General features: G+C 39.9%; 1 protein-coding gene across 3 annotated transcripts in view; it reads left to right on the top strand.

The window, feature by feature from the left end:
* INO80D (INO80 complex subunit D) overlaps positions 1 to 18,724 on the top strand; it is a 45,924-nt gene extending 27,200 nt beyond the window's left edge. For all 3 annotated transcript variants that reach the window (XM_053948475.1, XM_053948476.1, XM_053948477.1), the window contains 6 exons: positions 34 to 143; positions 2,026 to 2,159; positions 3,633 to 3,850; positions 4,237 to 4,394; positions 5,367 to 6,559; positions 16,986 to 18,724. In XM_053948475.1, the coding sequence (XP_053804450.1) occupies positions 34 to 143; positions 2,026 to 2,159; positions 3,633 to 3,850; positions 4,237 to 4,394; positions 5,367 to 6,535 (1,789 nt within the window). In that variant the 3' untranslated portion in view covers positions 6,536 to 6,559; positions 16,986 to 18,724. The remainder of the gene's footprint in view (positions 1 to 33; positions 144 to 2,025; positions 2,160 to 3,632; positions 3,851 to 4,236; positions 4,395 to 5,366; positions 6,560 to 16,985) is intronic.
* The last annotated feature ends 2,251 nt before the right edge of the window (positions 18,725 to 20,975 follow it).

Raw genomic sequence — 20,975 nt, forward strand, 5'->3', positions numbered from 1 at the left:
TTGTCTGTAAACTCTTTTATGCTTTCTTTTCAGCACAAGCCAAGCAAGGCAGAGAGATGCAGAACCAACAACCTGCAGTGGGACTTCGAAGGGAGAGCAGTGCACTAACAAGGCCCTTCCATTCACCAGGCACTGTTTTCAGCGTATCCTCTTAACTCTGGGAGTTGAATTCAGGCATGGAAGCTGTTCTGTTTTAGGAGTTTTTTGTTTGTTTGTTCGATTTTTGCATGATAACTAGGTTTTCACAAAGAAATACCAATTTGTTAGTATGTCACCAACTCCTTTGCTTTTAATTTGGCTGTGTGATTTAGGTCTGTAGACACTGAGGATAAGTAGTCTGCTACTGGTATCTGTAATAGGAGCATCATTTTACTTTGTGAGCTGTGTTTAGTATGTGCAAGAAACATTTACAAAATGATCATCCTTCACAATGACTTGGTACAAGTCATGTGACTTTCAGCCTCCTGGCTTTCAGACAGCTCTTGGTGTGTTCCAATAGACCACCTTCCTGTGCCAGTTTCGTGGAAAAAGGTTTTTATATATAGTACAAAAAGATGGCTTACACTGACTAGAAAGATGGAAATCATACTTTGCATTGTTTAAAGAAGCAGAATAGAAGGAGTCACAGAACCTCTTAGTCCAGATTAGGAAGGTTTCTCTATGCTTGGAATTTCAAGCAAAGCCTGGAAAGAATGTTGGAAGTCAATGGCTGAAGAACTCAGAAAGAAGAGAGCAAAATAGATTTGAGTTTTGGTTCTGAAGACTATAAAAAGGCAGACTTATGACCTGTAATACTTAAAAATTCTGCAGACTTTGTTTATTTTGTTTTTAGCTGAAGAATTGTTGGTGCTTTTGTTGGGATGACTTCTTTTGTTGGAACTTTTGGTTTTGGTATTAAAACTGACTACTGCTGATGTACTCAGCTACTGTCAGACTGCAGCACCATTCCAATCTTTTTGTTTTGCAGATACCTTGTTTTTACTGTTTGATTTTTTGCAGGCTGCTTAAAAGCAGTCTGCAGAGCAGTTCAAAACCTCTATGAGAGAGCGCCATGGCATACAGCTGTATTTGGGATTTGCCTCATGGTTCTGATGGGATTTTTTTGTTTGGGTATTTTTTAATTTTAAGTGGTCTCTCTTGTTGCTGTGTGTAGAGCAGGGTAGTCAAGACTAGTGATTTTGCATGTATGCCCATTTTTTCTCTCTGCATTTTCTTCTCTAAAATGAATAGGTTCTTTGTTCTGACCCATCCATCCAAGTCTGCTATCTGGATTGTTCTGCATGTTTTTCATTTCTTTGTCCTTTTTTTTTTTTTTTAACATTTTATAAACATACATAGTGATGTTGAGGTCTGAGAACTGTTCAAGATGGAAGGAGTGCTTCTAATGTTGTTTGAAAAAAGACACAATGAAATACCTGTTTGATTTGCTGTAAGTCTGGAAACATTTTTACTCCTGCTGAGGATTTTTCTGAAGGAAATATCAGCAAGCTTACGTTTGGATTTACTTGACCTTTTTGTCTGCTTGCACATCTTTTTTTTCAGAGGAGCAGGAAGGATCTTGAAACTTCTTTGTCTGTGCTCTAAAGATAAATGCCAAGAATGTACCTTAAAAGATTGAATTAAGAAATACTCTTTCTTTAATGTTTCAGTATGGATTGTCATTAGTCTGTAAGGAAATAGTCCTGTTGACTACACTGTTCCAACTGCTACTATTGATCTATTGATTAAGGCTCCAGGAAAAGGCTTCTTTTTGCTAAGAACTCATTAGTGAAATGGCTGCTTTTATAAAACTATCTCAGTATATAATAAAATCATTAGAGATTCTGCATGAATGCAGTTTTTTCACTTTAAAAGTTGGGTTTGAGCCTTACCTAGCTTTGAACTTGAATAGCAAATTTAAGGCACTCATTAAAAATAGTATCTATGGACAGATAGAGTTGAAGGCTCTGATCTTTATCAGATTGATAAATCAAAGGGCGTTCCTCCACCACTGTCTTGTGTTATTCCTGATGCAGAAATGCACAGATATCTTATTGAACCGTTCTCAGCAGCTCTTCTCGAGTTGCACAGCCAAGTTTGCAGATGGTCAGCAGTGCTCTGTGCCAGTTTTTGACATTACACATCAGACACCTCTGTGTGAAGAACATGCCAAAAAAATGGTAAGTACAAAACCATTATTGTATTTATTTGTGTATTGGGATGATCAGGAGTTTTAACCCCAGTCTTCCTATGAAGTCTTCCTTGATAACTAGCAAGTTTATGAACTTAAGAGTTTGTTCACTATTATTTTTCTTCAAAGGGTAAAACTTGACAAACATTCCCAATTAGTATAAAGTATGTTGTGAAAATCTTTTATGTAGTTTTGAGGATATAATAAAGTATACATGGGAATATTCTTCATTGGAGGAAATTTGTTTGCTGTCTTGAATTGAGAAATAGAAGATCATTGTGAGAGGTCCTGTGGTCATTTTATTTGGGGTCACTCCTGGTCCTTGGATCTGAGTGTAATATGAGTGTGGTATTAAGAACACTGCATCTTAAACAGTCTCAGTACACGGGGCCCAAAGTACTTCCTAAAGGCAGTGTAGACAGCAATTACCAGAATGCAAATAATGGGTTTGCTACTTTATTTACCTTCTAGTAACTATTAGAATTTATCTTTAACCTCCTTCAGGGATCCATGGATCCCAGAGAAAGAGCAGTGGCCTACCTCAAGCTGAGAGAATGGAGAAATAAAGTTGATGTCCTCTGCTCTCCTTTTTATGACACCAATCTTCCAGAACAAAACCTTTAGGATAATTCACAAACCCACTTCTGTCCTGCCCCTCCTTCAAGGATTCTTGTCCTACCTTCAATTAGATATAAAACTTCTTTTCTTTTTTTTTTTGTTTTGTTGGGTTATTAAAAGTTTTTTGTTACTGTTTTTATCCAGCCTCTCCAGTAATTGTGAATTATAGAGTTTTTTGGTTTAAAATGTGAGGGTTTGTGCTACACAGATCTGTATGGGGTTCCCCCCTCTTCTAGGCAATCTTCAGTATGTCCCTCAAGGTTTACCTCTATAACAAAAATAATCCTCTGCCCTACCCAGTATGATGGCAACTGAAGACCGATGATGGTTTGATTTATTTTTTAATGTGTCAGTGGTTGCTGTTCAGAAGCAATGAGGCCATAATTGTTTACCCACATCCTTATCCTAGTCCAGCAGTATTAATTTTGTTTCCTCAGTGCTGTCCTTCTGTTATGTCAGCAGGCACTTTAGGATTGTGGCTTCAGCTGCTGCACATTATCCACATTAACACCACCTCACAACAGCGTTTTGTCTTTAATACTTACAGGAGTGCTGCTAAAGGTTATGGTTTTGCACTATATAGTTAGAGTTTGCTATGATAATTTTTAAAGTGACACTGCGCAATCTCCTGTTTACAATATCTCATAATTTGGTCTATGTTGTTTTTGCCATTGAGATCAATGAAGAAAGAAACAGCTCAGTTTTTGAAATTGTGTCTGGGTGTAAGCTAACAGTCCCTCTTACATTACATTCCACATGTCTGTGGAATGACCAGGGTGAAAAAAGCCAGGAAAGTAATACTTGTTCTTAATATGCTCCCATTGGTACTGCTTTGCTCCCAAAGGATAATTTCTTGAGAGGGGACAGCTCCCGTAAAGTTCAGCACCAGCAGCAGAGGAAACCCAGGAAAAAAACGAAGCCACCTGCACTTACCAAAAAACACAAGAAGAAGAGAAGGCGAGGCCCACGCCGGCCCCAGAAGCCCATTCCTCCTGCAGTGCCCCAAGGGAACCTCACCATGCCTGCCAGTGTCTCACTGCCAGTAGAGATACCCCACATACGGTCAGTGCTGTTCCTGCCCAGTTTCTCGCTGCTGGCCTGAGCATTGCCAATGAGCTCTGTACAAAGCTGCCAAGCAGCATCTGGAGCAGGGCTAAAAATTGCATCTCCATGAGACTTGAAAAAAACCTTTAGAGTGGGTAATTTTGGATTTGAGCAATGATTGGGTTTGATGGGTAAAATATCTTGCTCCTGATGTTGCCTCTTAAGTAGTTAATGAGTAGCCTAAGTGTAAGCTTCCTAGAGAAACAACCTAAAAGAATCTTTTTCCTAGATAACGGAGAAAAAAATGTGTGGGGAAGCATCCTTTGTAGATGGATATGCGCTGATAGTTGTCCTTTGGAGCAAGCAGAGTTGAACACCAGGGACTAATGTTCCTTTCTGTTCAGGAGCCCCTCCACACCAGAGCTCAGTGCCGATGAGCTGCCTGATGATATCGCCAATGAAATCACAGACATTCCACATGACTTGGAATTGAATCAGGAGGACTTCTCTGATGTCCTGCCGCGGCTGCCCGATGACTTGCAAGATTTTGATTTCTTTGAAGGTACCATTTTATTTTATGCTAGCATGAACACAGTCAGTGAACTGAAGAAGTGAGTGTTCTAAACTGCATTTTGAGGAGTTGCTTGCTTTCCTACAGAGGTAATAAATTCTAGAGAAGGAAGTGTGCATTTGCTCTATTGTTTGTGAGCTCTGAAGTAAAGCAGACTTTAAGAAGTCTGTGTGCATAGTTCTCTGCTTGCTCATATAATTGCTGCTCTGAAAATCATAATTGGTTTAGTATTTTAATAATTCATTTTACATTTTTACTGCCTGTCAGTGTTACAGTTTAATCAAGAGTGTTCTCAGTAATGGCATCTTTCTGCCATCGAGTGGGGCTGGAATCACAGTCAATGTTTGCCTTTGATAAAAAGAGAAGATAGTGAGAATAAAATCTTTAAGTACATTTTTAAAACTAGCTTTTGATCAGAAATGTGCTTGAATTTCTGCATTCCAAAGCTCTGTACCTATAACATATAACAAAGAAATTAGAACAGCCTGGACTTGGGTACGTGATTTCTTTGGTCATTTTCTGATATAACATGACATCAGACTGTGTTTGAATTGAAATTAACCTGAATTATACTGTCTGTGTAAATTTTAGGTCCAGTCTGTAATGTGGTAAGTAGAAAGAGGAATTGTGGACCATGTGTTATTGCAGCACTGAAGAAGATCTTACTTAAGCATTTTTACTTTTAAATCTAGGAAGTTTAAGAGGCATCTCCTATTGTAGTATGTGGAAGAGAAGGGGGAGAGGGGGATTTCCATTGAACAGGGAGATGTAATTTCATGGTTTTCTTACCTTGCCTGGCTAGGGAACACTGATGAATGATACCTTCTGTGTGCTGCAAGCCATGCTGGAAAGTTATCATACAATGCAGCTCTGTACTGAACTGTCTGTATATCTTCATCCTGAGCCTAGGGCCAGGCTCACCTGAGAGCAGTGCACTAACTGGTGGTGTCCCTGTTTCTGCAGGTAAAAATGGAGATCTTCTTCCAACCACAGAAGAGGCTGAAGAACTGGAACGGGCCCTACAGGCTGTAACTTCTCTTGAGTGCCTGAGTACCATTGGAGTACTTACACAAACAGATGGTGTGCCAGTTCAGGAGCTGTCAGATAGAGCGATAGGGGTGTTCTCTACAGGTGCTGGAGCTCCAGGAATGCAGTCCTTGAGTCGAGATGTTAACACGGATCTGGGGGAGCTGTTGAATGGGCGTATAGTACACGATAATTTCTCCGGTCTGGAGCTGGATGAGAACTTGCTCCGTTCTGCTACCTTGTCCAACCCACCTACGCCCCTGGCAGGGCAGATCCAGGGGCAGTTCTCAGCCCCAGCCAACGTTGGCCTTACTTCTGCCACTCTGATAAGCCAGAGTGGCCTTGGGGAGAGAGCCTTCCCGGGACAGTTTCATGGACTTCATGATGGCAGCCATGCCTCCCAGAGGCCCCACCCTGCCCAGCTGCTGAGCAAGGCAGATGACCTGATCACCTCACGACAGCAATACAGCAGTGACCATTCACACTCCTCACCCCATGGAAGCCATTATGATAGTGAGCATGTGCCGTCTCCCTACAGTGACCATATCACATCCCCTCACACCACATCCTTTTCTGGTGATAACTTGGCAGCTACCTTCTCAGCAGAGATGCCCATGATGGCACAGCACTTGCTCCCAACACAGCTGGATGTGCCACTTAGCGGGGTGGTCAACCCCAGAACTCACTGGGGAAATCTTCCTGTCAATCTTGGGGACCCCTCTCCGTTTAGCAACCTTCTTGGTGCAGATGGACACCTCCTGTCCACCTCCCTGTCCACACCACCTACCACCTCGCACTCAGAGACCACACAGCCTGCCTTCGCCACTGTGACCCCCAACAGCTCCAGTGTGCTTCCGGGGTTACCGCAGACCAGTTTCAGTGGCATGGGTCCTGCCTCCGCTGAACTCATGGGCTCCACCTCCCCTAAACAACAGCTCCCTCAGTTCAGCGCAGCCTTTGGGCACCAGCTGAGCTCCCACAGTGGCATTCCCAAGGACCTGCAGCCCAGCCACAGCTCCATAGCTCCTCCCACGGGCTTCGCAGTGACCGGTGCCACCGCTACCAGTACCAATAACGCATCTGCGCCCTTCACCACCTCCAACTGAGCTTGTCTGCCTGGCTCCCTGCAGGTAGATGGGGGACCTGTGTTTTCTATCTTTCCTTTTTTCCTTTCTCTTTATTTTGTCTGTCATCTCTTCCCTTTTTTTTAAGAGGGGGTTGAGAAGAAAACCCCTGCTTCAGTACTGACCAGGGTTAGCCCTCTGTGAACCTTGCTGTAGCATTCACATGTGCTTGTTAGGCACCGGTGCTCATTTATTGCAGGCAGGTTCACTGTTCCCCAGTAATTCCTTAAGGTTACAGCACAGTTACTGGATGTAAATGATCTTAGCAGTAAGACCTAGAAATGGGAAGATACCTCAGATCACTGATGCATGTTACTGTTCCCTAGGGTTTGGATCAGTGCTTGCCATCCCATTAGCATCTGATAGAAGGTTTTTCAGTGGGCAGAAGTCTCTTGATTTTTTTTTTTTTTAATTTACTCTTTTTCCAAAGGTAGCATTTGGCACAGAAAACTTGGCTGCATACATTGATTTGAGAGTGGTGCACTGAAGTCCTAAATCAAGATCATGATTCAAGGATGAGTTTGGCAGTTTCTTGAAACAGTCTCTTGACCTCCTCTGTATGTGTGAGTTTGGGGTGCAGGGAGCAGTGATTCCTTTTCTTCTTTTGGTGAAGAAGTAGTTGTCCCCTTCCAGAACTGGTCACTGTTCTTACTGCATGCTGATTTTTGGTTTTTATTATCATGATTTGTACTTCATTGAGTAGCAAAGAGATCAGTTGACTGGTTGCCCATAAATTTCAAGGCTGTTATGAAGTTAGCCCAGGAAAACAAAAAGCAACAGAAGGACTGAAATATAGATCATGGATTAGAGAAGATTCCTGTGAGAAATTTCTTTTCTTGCTGAATTACTGTGGCCTTGTAGCATTGATGATTTGCCTTTTCAAATGTGTCTTTGTCCAGAACTCTTTGCCTGACAGGCTGACAGGAATTTCCCAGCTGAAACAAGAAGAATTAGGTTGGTTTTCTGCCCATCCATACAAGTCTAGGTCACACCCGTTTTAAGTTTCAAACTAGTGAGACTTTCTTGGACAGTTTTTAATCCCCTGAGAGCCATATAGTTTTTCCAACACTTGTAGGGTTTGATGCTCTGTTTGGGAAACTGAATATATGTAAGAAACTAGCAGGTACCTATCAGCAGTCATGGCTAACCAAAAGAGAAATCACTAATGCAAAATAGGTAACAATTCCTTCTGTCTGCAGGATGGTTTTGTTTGTGCTGATCACCTGCTAATGACAGTATTCACTCTTTGGTAGTAATTGCAATTCCTAAAGAAAGGAGTCAGCTAGGTTTTAGATTTCTTAAAATAATAATTATTTTAAACCATTCTTTAAACCAAGAGATAATAGCAGCAGAATTTCTGAGGTGTTTACTAACATCTCCTTATCAAGAAGGAATTTGCTTATGACTCTCTAGGGCTCAAACTTGCTACTGTACTCTGACTTTGACTGTAAAAGTAGCTCCTGTTTAGTACAAGTCTCTACTCTTCTTGGTTTGTTTCAGAGATGCAGATGAGAGAAAGTAGAAAATTCTACATTTCAGTCTTGTACTGTAGATGATGGATTTTATTCTACCTGTGTGAATTCTGGTCTATTTCAGGAAATTAAGAGAACCAAGCACATGTAATAGGAAGGCCTAATAAACTTTCTGAGCAAAGGATCACTGAATAAAGTTTAGTTGCTATAGAAATTCATTTCATTAGCAGTCAGGCACACACCAAAATATCTGACCCAAACCTCTCCTTCCATCTTCCTAAGGAACAGAGTTTAAATGGGATAGGTCTTGTGTCTTCTTACTATTGTAGCAATCATATTATCCCTCTTTTCTTGAATGATCTGTCCTCTTTAAATATAAAAGAGTATGGATGATGCATATGTCTTTTTCTGAAATTGCAGGTGTATGTGGGTGGAAAAAACAAAAATTATTTTCATGCTTCTATTGTTATGAAGTCATTATTTCATACTTGGTAAAATAGATCTTAATTATATAAGCCGAATATTTTAAGTGGTGATTTAAATATGTTTGTAACACTTAAATGTTTTTAAATCACATAAAAACTTTCATTGAAGCCTATGAAATCCTGCTTGTGATTGTCCTGCTGATTGGGGAATGCCCAGTGATATTGTGAATGAGGCAAATCTGTCAAGGCTTTTATTTATTTTTATATTGTGTTACCCATACTTTGTTGAGGAGACAAGTGTTTGATTTGCAGATGATTTTTGTTGTGTTCATATACCTTCTTCAATGTGCTGGGATGTCTGACTGAAAAAAAGTGGAGAACTGGTATACCAAATGGTTAATTCCTTAATCTGCTTGTGTATTCATGTAATTTTAGAGGGTGTTAATTTCTATGTATTGGTTTCAGGACTTTGGTCTTGAAATGGTTCTTGTGCCCATCAAACTTCTAATGAAGCTGCAGCTAGTGCAGAGTATAATTGCCCCACATCTTATTTCTCTTTCTTGGCAAATGCTGGGGGAAAGAGAGGATAGGAACTGAGAGCCGAGTTCTGCTTGGTTGTGTTGGTATAAATTACAGAGGAGCTTTCCAGTCTAAGGTCACAGTGAGTTTGTACTGGTCTAACTCAGAACAGAGCCCAGCTCCTAATCTGTGCATTGATCTAGACAGGGAATTTCAAAAGCTGTCAGAGCTATGCAGGTCCATGATTACCATTTGAAATCAATGGCCTTTATGTACCTGCATTTCTTTAAAGTAGTTTGGGACATCAAGTCTCTTCCCCCACTTAGATTTCAATTTTTGTGTATTGCTTGACGACTCTTCCCTGAAAACTGACTGCATTACATTTTTCCATAAGCAAACTAAGTTTGCAATAAAGCTGCACTTTCAAAAATAAACTTCAGTTTGTATACAATTGAAATAGGAATCTCCCTGTCCTGTCTGCCGCGGTGTTCTGAAACGGGCCACCACTCTTGCCTTTTCCTGGTTCACTTCTCATTTTTTTGCTCCCACTAATTTCATGGTTACATGGCTGCCAAGCAGTTACGGGTCTTGATCTTAGCTTTACAAGGTGGATCATTCCAGGTGGGTTCCTACACCCACACAATCTGTTGACTTCAGTGCATCAGTGTCTTACTGTTGGACGCGGGAGATCTAATTGAGAGGTATGTGTAGTCAGAGATATTTCACACCTCTTCCTCTGGGAAATCCTGCTGCTCTAGTTAAGGTGGTCCTCGAGGCTGTTATTTTTGTGGTTCCTGAGTAGATTCCATGCCCCCTCAAATGTTTTTGAGTATCAGCTCTTATAGCAATTAGCATTCTTGTCACCCCTTCACCAAAGAGCCAGTGTAGCAATTTCAGATGCTCAGTACCTGTTGTGCCCTTTATATGTTGACAAATGGAATAAGGCTAGTTGAACCTAAAAGTTAATTTCTTCACATAAGATTGGAGGTTTAAAGAATGAAAAAAAATTAGAATAGAATATGATTTACATAATTTTGGCAATAATAGCACCTCAATTAGTCTCTGTACAAAGTACTTAACACAAGATGAATTTTGACAATGTACAGAGGCTTATCAGGAGTAGCTTCATGCTCTCCTGGTGTATAAGGCATTCTTTAAGACATGCTTTGATGTTTCCTTTCACCTAGGAAGACCTTACACCAGCTTTGAGGGAAACCATATGCACTTAGATACCTCAAAGTTGATTTGTTCTTTGGCTTCATAATTATGATACAAGAACTTTGTCTCCTCCTGCCTTCCAGTTCCTCCAGGTTCTTGCTTACATCCCTTCTCATTAGTAGCATGCTTCTATGTATTGCTGAGCCCAAAGGCATTAAATTGATAATGCTGAGAGGTAGCACAGTTGCAGGTCTGCCTTAGGCACTGTGGGGAAAATGGCATCAGCTAGATTTCCAACTGAAAATGGGGATTTGCAGTTCTCATTTGGAAAGCACTGAAAGCCCTGAGAACCTTATTGCCTGCTAGGCAAAAATCAGAGAAAAGAAATTGTCAAAGAGGAATTGTACCTAACAGCAAAGAGAAGCCAAGGGAAGATGAGTATTGAAAAATTAGGATATTCTGTTGTGAGCTGTCACTGGCTCTAGGGGTATGGCCAAGGCAAAAGACCTAGGACTGAACCTGCAAACCAGTAGCGAAATTGAGTTTGAAGCTTCATCTTGCTGTAACCATATGTAAATACATTCTGGGATTGAATCTGCTTGCCAAGAGAGTCCTGCAAAGGTGTACAATAGACAGTGGGCAGTTTTCTTCCCTGAGAAGCTGGCCCTGGTGGCCACCTATGCTGCTTCTGAGCTCCAGCTGCTCCCTGAGCTCCTGCAGCCTCCTTGCTGGTGCATATCCCTGTAGGCATTGTCAGGCCTCCACGAGTATTTCTTCCCGTCTTTGTGCTGCAGTGAGCTAAATCCACTCATGAATTCTCCAACAGTATGAGCCTTTGGGCAGAGGGAAAAATATTTAGAAGAGCAGCTACCTGCAATTAACCTTTCAAGACTTGCAGGACAGTGGTAGGAGGTGCTTTCAGCTGACAAACAATAGAAAAGTTACCTGCAGTGACCTTCGGCAGTGAGACATTTGTGTGACTGTCCAGGCATCTTCCCTGGAGGAACTGGGGTATTTTTCCTTTTGTATTTCTGCATGTGAGGGAGTCTCCTGTGCAGACCTTTTGCAAGGTCCAGAGGTGGCAGAAATAGTAACTGAAGGAATAGTTCAGGCCTAGTGTGCTGGCCAGATCTTTAGGTCTTTCTCACCTTCTGATCACAAGGTCTTTCTGATCTTCTGGGTAACATTTAATGATGGGGATTTGTGGGCTACTTCTCATACCTCCTTTATTTCCTTCCACTCCACATTCTTCATCATTCTTGCTTCTATTTTCCCATTCTTAGACACTTTTCCAATGTAAGTTATGCCAGCTGCTAAGTCATCTGTGGTTCTGAGTGAATTTGACTCTAAAATGAAAAGGAGGAGCGATTTCTGCAATTCGTAACATATATTTGGATTCTGGAATGACAGTGCAATAGATCAAAGTATTTTTCAGATCAGTGAGTAGGGAGATGTTTCACAGCATGCTAATATGTCATGAAGTAGGTGCTAAGGGTACAACATTGATCATGGGAGTGCACATGCTAGCAGTGAATACAGAGGCATTTTTAGCAAGACTTTACCTTCTGAGAAGTTCCTCTTCATTTGAGATGTGTATCAGTAGAAAGTAATGAATTAAAATTTAAATTACTTTTTCTTAATATGTTCAAGCCCAAATAAAAGTAAGGAGGGTTGATGACAAAAATCTGTATTTGTGTTCACTAAACTTCAACTTTGACTTCAGGAGAAGTCTGGTCATAAGAGACCTTAGTTCTGATCAGTTGAAATTTCAGTCTTGTCTTTAAAACTAGACAAAAGCACTGTTGTTGGGAAAAAAAAGTTTGGGGGACAAGAAGGATTAGAAAAGATGCATCTTAAAACAATTTTCTCACTTGTGTATTCAGCCTCTTAAAAAAAAAAAAAAACCCAAACAGTAGTGACTATTTTCCTTTTGCTGTCTGGTACTTCTTATGGTTGTTGAGTTCTTTGTTTTCCCCAGTTTTACTCTGCTCCTTCTGTAGCTACTGTGGAATGAGGTAATGTAGTGGAAGCATGAAAGGACGGAGTGAGCATGGCTGTAAGATAACAGCAATAGTTAGAAAAGGCTTTCTTTATCTATCTCCTTTGAAGTAAGTGTTGGCACCTTTTCAGTCTACTCTAGGTCATAAAATTCTGTCTGAAAGTGAATAGGATGAAACTTGGGCTTTTGACCATAAAACCATGTTCTACTTGCTGTAGAACAAGGCATTCTTCCTCCTCTTCCTCTTGCTAGTCCCCCAAACGCACACACAGTGAGATGTCCAGAGTTACCCACGTGTCGACCACATAGACATGTTGAACTTGGTCCAGCAATGCTAATGTTTAACCTGCTTTCTGTTGTTGTCAGCTGGTGCCCACAGAGATGAACTCTGGATAGGTAACGTTCCCAGATATCCTCTGGAAAACTTTAACTTTGGTGCAGATTGCTCTGATGTAGCTAACTGCAATGGCATTGGCTTCTACCTTGGAGTGGACTGATTTACCCTGAAATGACTCTCTAACCTGCATCTTAAACAGTGTAGTTGGTTCTGGTGCAAATAGATTCATTCTGAAGTGATGGACATTTTGATTCCCATGCAAAATAGCTACATCCTACCAGAAGGGGTTGAACCAGTTTCTCTGAACAGTGATGACCTTCACTGTACAGTTTTGGGTATGTCTCAGGGATTCCTTGTGGAAATAAGGGCAGTTAACAGAAAAAAAAAAAAAAAAAAAAAAAAAAAAAAAAAAAAAAAAAAAGAAAAAAAAAGAAAAAAGAGAAAAAAGAAAAAAGTTAATAGTTTTAAAAGTAAATAATAATTTAAGTAGAGCGTCACCTAAGTGAGAGCGCAAGAAGGAGAAATCTTTGTTCAGTTTTATAGTCAACAGTGTCTGGCTTACGGACGCTTTCTCTTCTCGGGGCTCTCATCTCAAATTCAACGTACAGAATCTTTTTCATCACGCTCAGCTTTAAACTTTTTATTTAAAGATACCCTTCCCCAATGAGCTTTCAGAATACTTATTGTAGATTTTAAGAGAAATGGTATATTAATTTATGCTATTAACATCACCTCATAAATTATAAGTTTTATACTAAAGCTGTATTGAGTGTAATGAATTATGTTGCATATGTGTTTTTAATAGCTATAAAATTATATACAAGCTTTTTTGGAAAAACAAACTAGTGAAGCACCTTTTTACACTGGATCTTTGCCGTGTCAAGGTGTACAGCTATTCTTTGCTACCTTGCAGATATCTATATCTATATATAGATATATATATATAAATAAAATAAAATGGTATCCTGTATCAACAAGTATAGAACTCTTTTTAACCCTTATATTATTGTTCCTATAACTCTTTTTAAATTTTGAGTGTTACATTCTGCAATAATTTATCTGTGGTTTGTACCTATGATTAGAAATTTAGTTACAGGGTAAATAGATCAAATTTAAAAATCCAACTACTGTAGCTGGGAGTTGTGAACCAAGTTTGTAAGACCTTTTCTTTTTTTTAATGTATTTATTTCCAGTTAGCTCTGTGAGTTGGAATTTGAAAAGTTGGAACATTAGGAATCTACAGTGTCTTATTCAGGAATTTTCCCCTCCTTTCCTCACAAAGGAATTCCCACTGTGACTTATAAATAGAATTAGACTGCTTGTGTGCATGTATGTATTATATATACACACAAAAAATATGCATTGGGGGGGATGTATGTGTGATACGAATGTGTATATTGTATGTAGGTCATAGTTTTGTAAAGAGAAAAGTAGTCAAGAGGTGATGGAATGTATTGTAGAAATGTGATTATTTAGTAGGGGGTTGTTATGTCCTCACTGTTATATAAATAACTGAAACTCTCTACTATATAATCTTCTGTTATAAGGCTAACTCTGATATCATGTCAATTTTACTGTTTTTCAAATGAATTGCTTTGAGCCCTGTTTAAAATGCCATGAAAATACCAAGCTCCCAAAGACAGCCTTTAAATAAAACAAATGGGGGAGGAGTGATGGAAGAAAGGAGTTTTTCAGGACAAACTGAATGGGAAGGTTTGCATTCAGTGGGATGGAGAGGCATGAGAATTGCTGTATCTTTGCAAATTAATACCTGAATCTCCTATGATCTGATTTGGAAAATGTTGTCAATCAGCGTTTTTATGATTTCCAATTCGATTGTAAGGGGTTCTGTTTGTGCAGTGGTCTCCATTCCATAAAAGGATCTTGTCTCCAAAATAGATTTTTCTTCTCTTCTGAGGATATTTGTGTGTATCAGTTTTGCCCCAAAATTGCTGTTGTGGGATTGCAGAACAAAATATGCATTCAGTCAAGGGAGTTTCATTTAGGCTGTGAAATTTTGAATTTGATTGTGACCACTTACCTTTTTTTCATAATTGGAGAAGAAAGATTTCTTTATGAGAGCTCTTACTTGAAATTGTGAGAAGTCAGGAACGTTCTTCAGATTGGCTTACTCTTCATATTGTTCTATTTAGGCTGGAGAAAGTAGCCTAATTGTTATTTATTCGTACAGTATCACTTTTATGATGATCCTGGTGACTTTAAAAACCTTTTTAGAAAAACAGAGCTTCTAGAATTGAACAGAAATTTGAAATTTTTTGCAATTGTTTTTTATTACCCTCCATATAATAATGTTGATGCTCCCCCAGGCATCCCTCTCCCTTTCCTTCTCCCCACAATTTGTTTCTGGCACATATGCATATAGGCCAAAGGGTAGGGAGGTGGAAGTTGTCAGAGGCCTTTTCTTCTGCTTATTTGTTGGTAATGGGAATTAGGAGCATAAATCTTTTGCCTTTGTGGAGGAGAATAGACCCATTTTTGTGTACAGAGAGATATATCTGTATATGAGATAATGGTAGCATTTTGCTGAATGTGGACTTGCCCTCGTGAGTTACAATAAATATGTATGAATGCAATCAATCTAAATCTCTATATACACATATACAGATTGATAAGTGGAATATACCTTGTATCACACACCTGTACATTAGCTGTAACATGAGTGAGTGTGTGAGCTAAAGAGAGGGACTAGCCACGTAACAGATGTGTAACAGGTAAGCACTTGTGCCAGACAAGTTGTTTTAAATTCTTCTGAGGGGTCTGGATGACTCAGAGACTGATCTGAGCTTGGCCACCATTGGTTTGTGTTACTTCTGCCCTCGCAGTGGAGTTTCCTTGCTATGTCTCTGCTTTTGTTTTAGATTTAGTCTCGTTGAGGCCTCTTGCAAAATGCCAACTTCTTCTGCTTCTCTGCTCCATTGTCTCCATTCCAGCTCCTCCTTGTCCCTGCATCTCTGCAGTTTCTCTTGCTAGCAGCAATCAGCTGTAATGGCCCAATCCAGCTCTGCTTATGCATGAGGGAAATTCTCTTGGTGACTGGAGTGGTAGCTGAATTGGGCCCTGAACATCTGCTTGAACTTATGCAAACTTCCCCAGCTTCAATTGTGATTCAGTAGGACTGTGATTGATTTGCAGATGAAAACAAACTTTTCATGGAATCTGATGCAGAGCTTCCTAGCATATTAAAAGGTTAACCCAGCATTATATTTAAATGGTGAAAATGAGAAAACTGCACCCACCAAATACTGCCTTCCAATTTTCAACCCTAGAGAGAAAAAAAGAAGTTTGTTTTGTGTTTCCCATAAGTAAGCAGAAGGCAGCCCTGTGCTCTGTTCTGAGCAATGGGGTTGTCATCAAACATATCAAAAGAAACACAGTTTGTTACACTTTACCATAAAAGAGATTTTTAAATGGAGTGCAGAGTTGACCATTAACATGCTAGCACTTTGCATCTAATTGTGTATTGGGTAATACTGCTTATGCAAGTAAATTATAGACTTAAGTGTTTTATTTTCTGTTTTCTGGCTAAATGGAGCTTCTGTATCCTTTTAGCAGAAAGCAGCTGTCAGCAACCTGCTCAGTCACATTGAAGTGCTGTGTATCTTAGGCTTCAGTTTCAGAGGAGAATGCTGCTCCAGTTCTGTCATCAAGCCATACTGGATTCCATGTTTTCAATATGGCTATGACACATTTTTTCTTGGCCACAATTCAGCCATGGGATTTTGTCTTCCTTGCATTTCTGTTAGAAAAAGGTAACTGGTGTACTGTTCCATCTGAGCTTTCATGCAGTCATACATGACTTCTATGATACATATGTTGGGGCGTGTGTATGGGTATGTCTGTGTACTGCGTGTGGATAATGTAGATTGATATGCACACGCCTATTACGCTATTTCAGTTTATGTATGTGGAGAATGTACCTGTTGGTTATCTCCTGATATATACTCATGCATACCTATATTAAATATGTATATAGAGTGTAGATGTCCTGCATATACATGTGTATATGTTACAAAACTTGGTTGGCAATTTTTTTCCACAGTTTTTTTTTTTTTTGCAAATTGCTGTCCCTTATTACTTTCACTGAAGCTGCATTATATAGAAGAAATGGAGAAATGTGTTATCAAAGTTTTATTTTAAAAAGGAGACTTTTAATTATCTAAAGCCATTTGTAATTGTCTTTTGAATTTTTACTAGAAGGGTTGTTATTTTAAAAAGGAAAAAAAAAAAGAAACAAAAATCAAAAGCAAGCAGACAAGCCCTTATTCCCACCCTTGTTTAGGTGAAAGAAATGGAAACACGAGTTTCTGAGTATTTATTTCCTTCAGGTGTTTCTGAGGCATAGAGTAATTGCATTCTGCCCCATCCCCCTTTTGTCCAATTATAATAAATGATTGATGATTTTCTTTTCCCCTCATTACTTTTGTACAAATCATTGTTCACCTCCTACATTCAATAGTACTGATATCACTAAGGAGATTTCATGTCCTTCTGTCCTTTTTAGGAGAAATACCAGTGCATCACTATTGTGTTTCATTTTAACATACTTTGTGGAGGATGGATGTTTTTATTGAAGATGTCTGTAACCCGTCTAACTTATTTAATGTGAGAAGCCTTCATTGGAATCTATCGTCTGTTTGTTTCCAACAAGTTCAAGTTTCTGCAACTGTTTTTTCACCAACACGTTAAATAATACCCTTCTTATTTTGTGCCTGAGGTTTTAAAATTTAGGTTTGTTTTTTGGCTATTTTCCCTCCAATTCCCAAAAATATTTATCTGCAAGTGGAGCAGAACAGATGTCAGAAGCTCAACCAATATCTTTTTTGCAGTTCAGGGTAAATATATTTACCCTAGACTTAATAAAAGAAGGTGGCAAATGGCAATCTGAAGTGCTTAGAGGGAATGCTCTCTCTTTTTAAGGCTCTCTGCGAGAAGTTTGTGTTTGGTGTCATTTTAAAAGTAGCTTGATCATGCTTTGATATCAGAAACAGCCTTGTAACAAAGAGCCTCATACAGTTGTTCGGTCACTAGAGTTTAAAATGTAAACAAGTTGCAGTGGGAAAGCAAAGGTGAGGCAGTGTATTTTGAACCAGTGAATTGTAGCTTGCAAATGTACCTGATTTTGAAGTAACTGCATGGTAGCAAGGATTAGCAGTCTCTTACACCCCTTCCTTCTTCCCTCTCATATCTGACACACGTGTTCAGCATACCATACATTGGGAAAAATAAGCAACTTCCTCCAGCAACGCTAATCCACTTAATGACTGCTTAAAGGGAACATACAAACGGGCACTGCCACGTCCCGTCTCATGGTATTAGCTGGAAGCCTGGCTAATACGCACAAACAGCCCAGCCCAGCTTGCTTCTGTGGATGTGTCGCTTGGGGAGAGTGTGGTGCACAGAGGTGCCCCAGAAGAAGGGCTCCTTCCTTCAGGGTCCCTGGCAGCAGTGGCACCTCGCACCACTGCTTCTAGTGCTGGAGGCGCACGGACAGCATTCCAGGGGCGGGGAGGAAAGCTTGTGTTTGTACTTTCCCTTTAAATAGGAAAGGTTGGCTCACATGTTCCTCATACTTCTCAATGAATGTACTGTATTACCATTTAAAAAAAAAAAAATCAATTAAATGATAATAGATTGGTCTCCTTTTGTTATCTGGTCCTTGTTTAATTTGTTTAAGGGTTTTTGTATACAAAAGTTTACATTTTTATGTATATTTTTCTTGTGTAAAAACTGATGTAATATGTGTATAAAACACTGTATGTATTATCTGTATATAGTGTGACAAAATGATTTTCTTTCTTTCTTTTGGATGTATTAATAAATCTTGCTGTGAAGTAGCTGTGTTTACTATGATGAAACCCTCTTCTCCAAGCCATTTTGCCAAGTCCAAGATGTATGGATATTGCCCAGGATGAAATCTACTCCATAAAGTGATTTTCTTTTAAAACATATCGTAAGTACAGTTATTAAACTGTCCTTTGCTTAGATTGCTGTAGAGTCTGAGTTGGCTCTTGCTTATTCTCTGTTGCTTTCTAATGACATTAGCTAATTAGTTTTGCTAACAACCTGGGGTCTTTAATCTCAGTCCTGGTTCTAATTATAGTGCTTTCTAGCTCTGGATCCCTGGTCTGGAGACCAGATCCTCTTCATCCTGTTTTCCAGTTTGAGGAAGTATAATTTAAGGGGTATAGAATAGAATTTTCTCTTGTATGTTGTTATGTTTTCTGAGATTTAAAAAATATATACTTGCTTTATCAACAAAACTGATTAAGTTGGAGTTTGGCGTTATTTGGTGATTAGCATGTGGATGAGAAATGATGTTGCTCTGGGGCTCTGGTCAGCTCTCAGGCAGGCTTACTAAGCCAAGGCATGGATATGACCTGCATTGGTCAGACACTGGAATCACCACCACCTTATTTGGACACAGCTGCTGTTTGTGCCACCCTGCTGCAGCTGGTGCCAGCAGGGCTGCCTTGGCTGGCACTGCCCTTCCAGTGCCAGAGTTGAGCTCCCAGAGTGGCTTTTTCACAGTAGCCTGAAGGATGCCCTTTCTTTAGACGGAACTACCCCTTGGACACTTCGCAGTAAGTAGATGGCTGCTGCATCTCCCTCTCACCATTTGTTTTGTGAAGTCTTTCACCTCTGCTTTCTGACATGAGGGTTTGTGCTTCCAGTGGCATTTGCTTTGCTTGTCTCCGTCTCCAGTGTGTTTGAGGTTGTGACTTGTGGGGGAGCAGCTGTGTCCTTGGTGAGGCCATCTCCCAGGTTCTGTTTTTCATTAGCAGTCTCAATGCTGACCTGGTCATCGGAATAACAACCAACAGAGATTGATGAGAGAGACAGAGATTCAGTAATTTGACTTCTCTTTTAATGAACAGTGGCCCAGCTATTCTAGACAGCGTAATTAGGGCAGCATTTCACAGTACCTGGTTGTAATTCAGGCTGAGGGGTAAGTAGTATCAGTGAATGGTGTAGTCTTTCATGCCAACATGTGCTGCAAAGGTTTTGTGGCAAAGATGAAACTGTGCTCTAATACCTCATGTTCCTGGGAGATGGGAGTACACTGGAAGTTGTCGCATCCAGACCTTTATCAAGACAGAGTGATGACAGAAAAGAACAGATGCTTAAAGTCAACAAAAGGAGAGTGCAGCAGTGTAAGTTCAGCACAATATGGCTTGAGAAAATCTACCTCAGCCTTTCTTGGGAATTCTCAAGGTTATGGGTCTGAGGCAATTGGACATGCTAGAGGTAAGAGACCTGAGGTAGTTCTGCTCTGTTACTGATGCAATTCTGCCTGTGCATGTGGATATTACAAAGCTGATCCTTCAAAATGCTCTATCTCAAGTAGCACTCAAAATGGCAAGAGGAGGAATTGACTCTTATGGAGAAAATACTTGTTTAAAATCTGCTTTTAAGAAAACAGAAAAGATGTTTTTAAAAACAGAAAAATGTTTTTAAGAAAACATAAGTTTCTGTTTGGTGTAAAATTGGAGGCTGTAATGAGGACTAAGAAGGTAGAAGTTAGGAAAATGGGGGCTCTTCCCTGGGGATGACTCCCTGGCAGAAGCAGATGTGTCTGCTCTGGTCCTGAGCAGGACATTCCCCAGAGTGGACTTGATGAGAGATGGATTGAGACTCCTCTGCTGACTAAGACAGAGACTGACTGACCTGTGGATTTTTTTTCCCCACTATTTTCATGAACAACATAGAAATGCTGCTCTTGGAAAACGATTGCATAGCTCTCAGTCTGAAACTTTACAAAAGCAACTGGTCATTGTTCTAGTGCCACATTTCAAAACAAAAATAGGTTGTGTTTGAAGTATCAATTCAGGAAGAATGTAGTACATTTCTCTTTGTATTTTAATAGTCCTCTCAAGCTCCAACAGTAGCTTTTTAATAGCTGGCAATTATTTTCTCAGGAAAGCTCATTTAATTTGTACTTGAAAAGCAAGTGACATTTTGTTACAAGAGCAAGTGTTGCTCTGGTATTCAGTGAAGCAATTGGAAGGAGAAACCGTCATTAACTTTGGGAGATGGCTTCCTGCAGAGGTGAAGACAACCTCTCTCCCACCATAGTCACAGGCAATTGTCCCATCTGCAGGAAAGAATAGGGGCAATCTTCCACAGTATCCCCTGGATCCTATACCCCAAGCACAGGGCTGGTACCCTGCAGCTTTTGTGTCTGAACTAGAGATACAGGATGCTTGTTTTAAGGGGCTAAGAGGTGAATATCATATTTGCTGGCATGAGGTTCAGGCCAGGAATGGCTGCCTTGTTTTATTGTTATTGCTAATTTATAAATTGTGGAAGGTGTCAGTGAAGAGTCTTGGTACCACTGAACCTAAGGAAAAAATTGAAGTATTGTGCTAGAAATGTCCCTGAAGGCAAAGTATCTTTGATATTCAGGTGAATTTTTGTGCTTCTGTACGGGAACAGTGGCACAGAAGTTCTGTGTCTACATACCTCCCTTGACAGGTGTCGTTAGGACCAAGAA

This window comes from Vidua chalybeata, chromosome 7 (assembly GCF_026979565.1).
Source record: "Vidua chalybeata isolate OUT-0048 chromosome 7, bVidCha1 merged haplotype, whole genome shotgun sequence".
Taxonomy (NCBI): domain Eukaryota; kingdom Metazoa; phylum Chordata; class Aves; order Passeriformes; family Viduidae; genus Vidua; species Vidua chalybeata.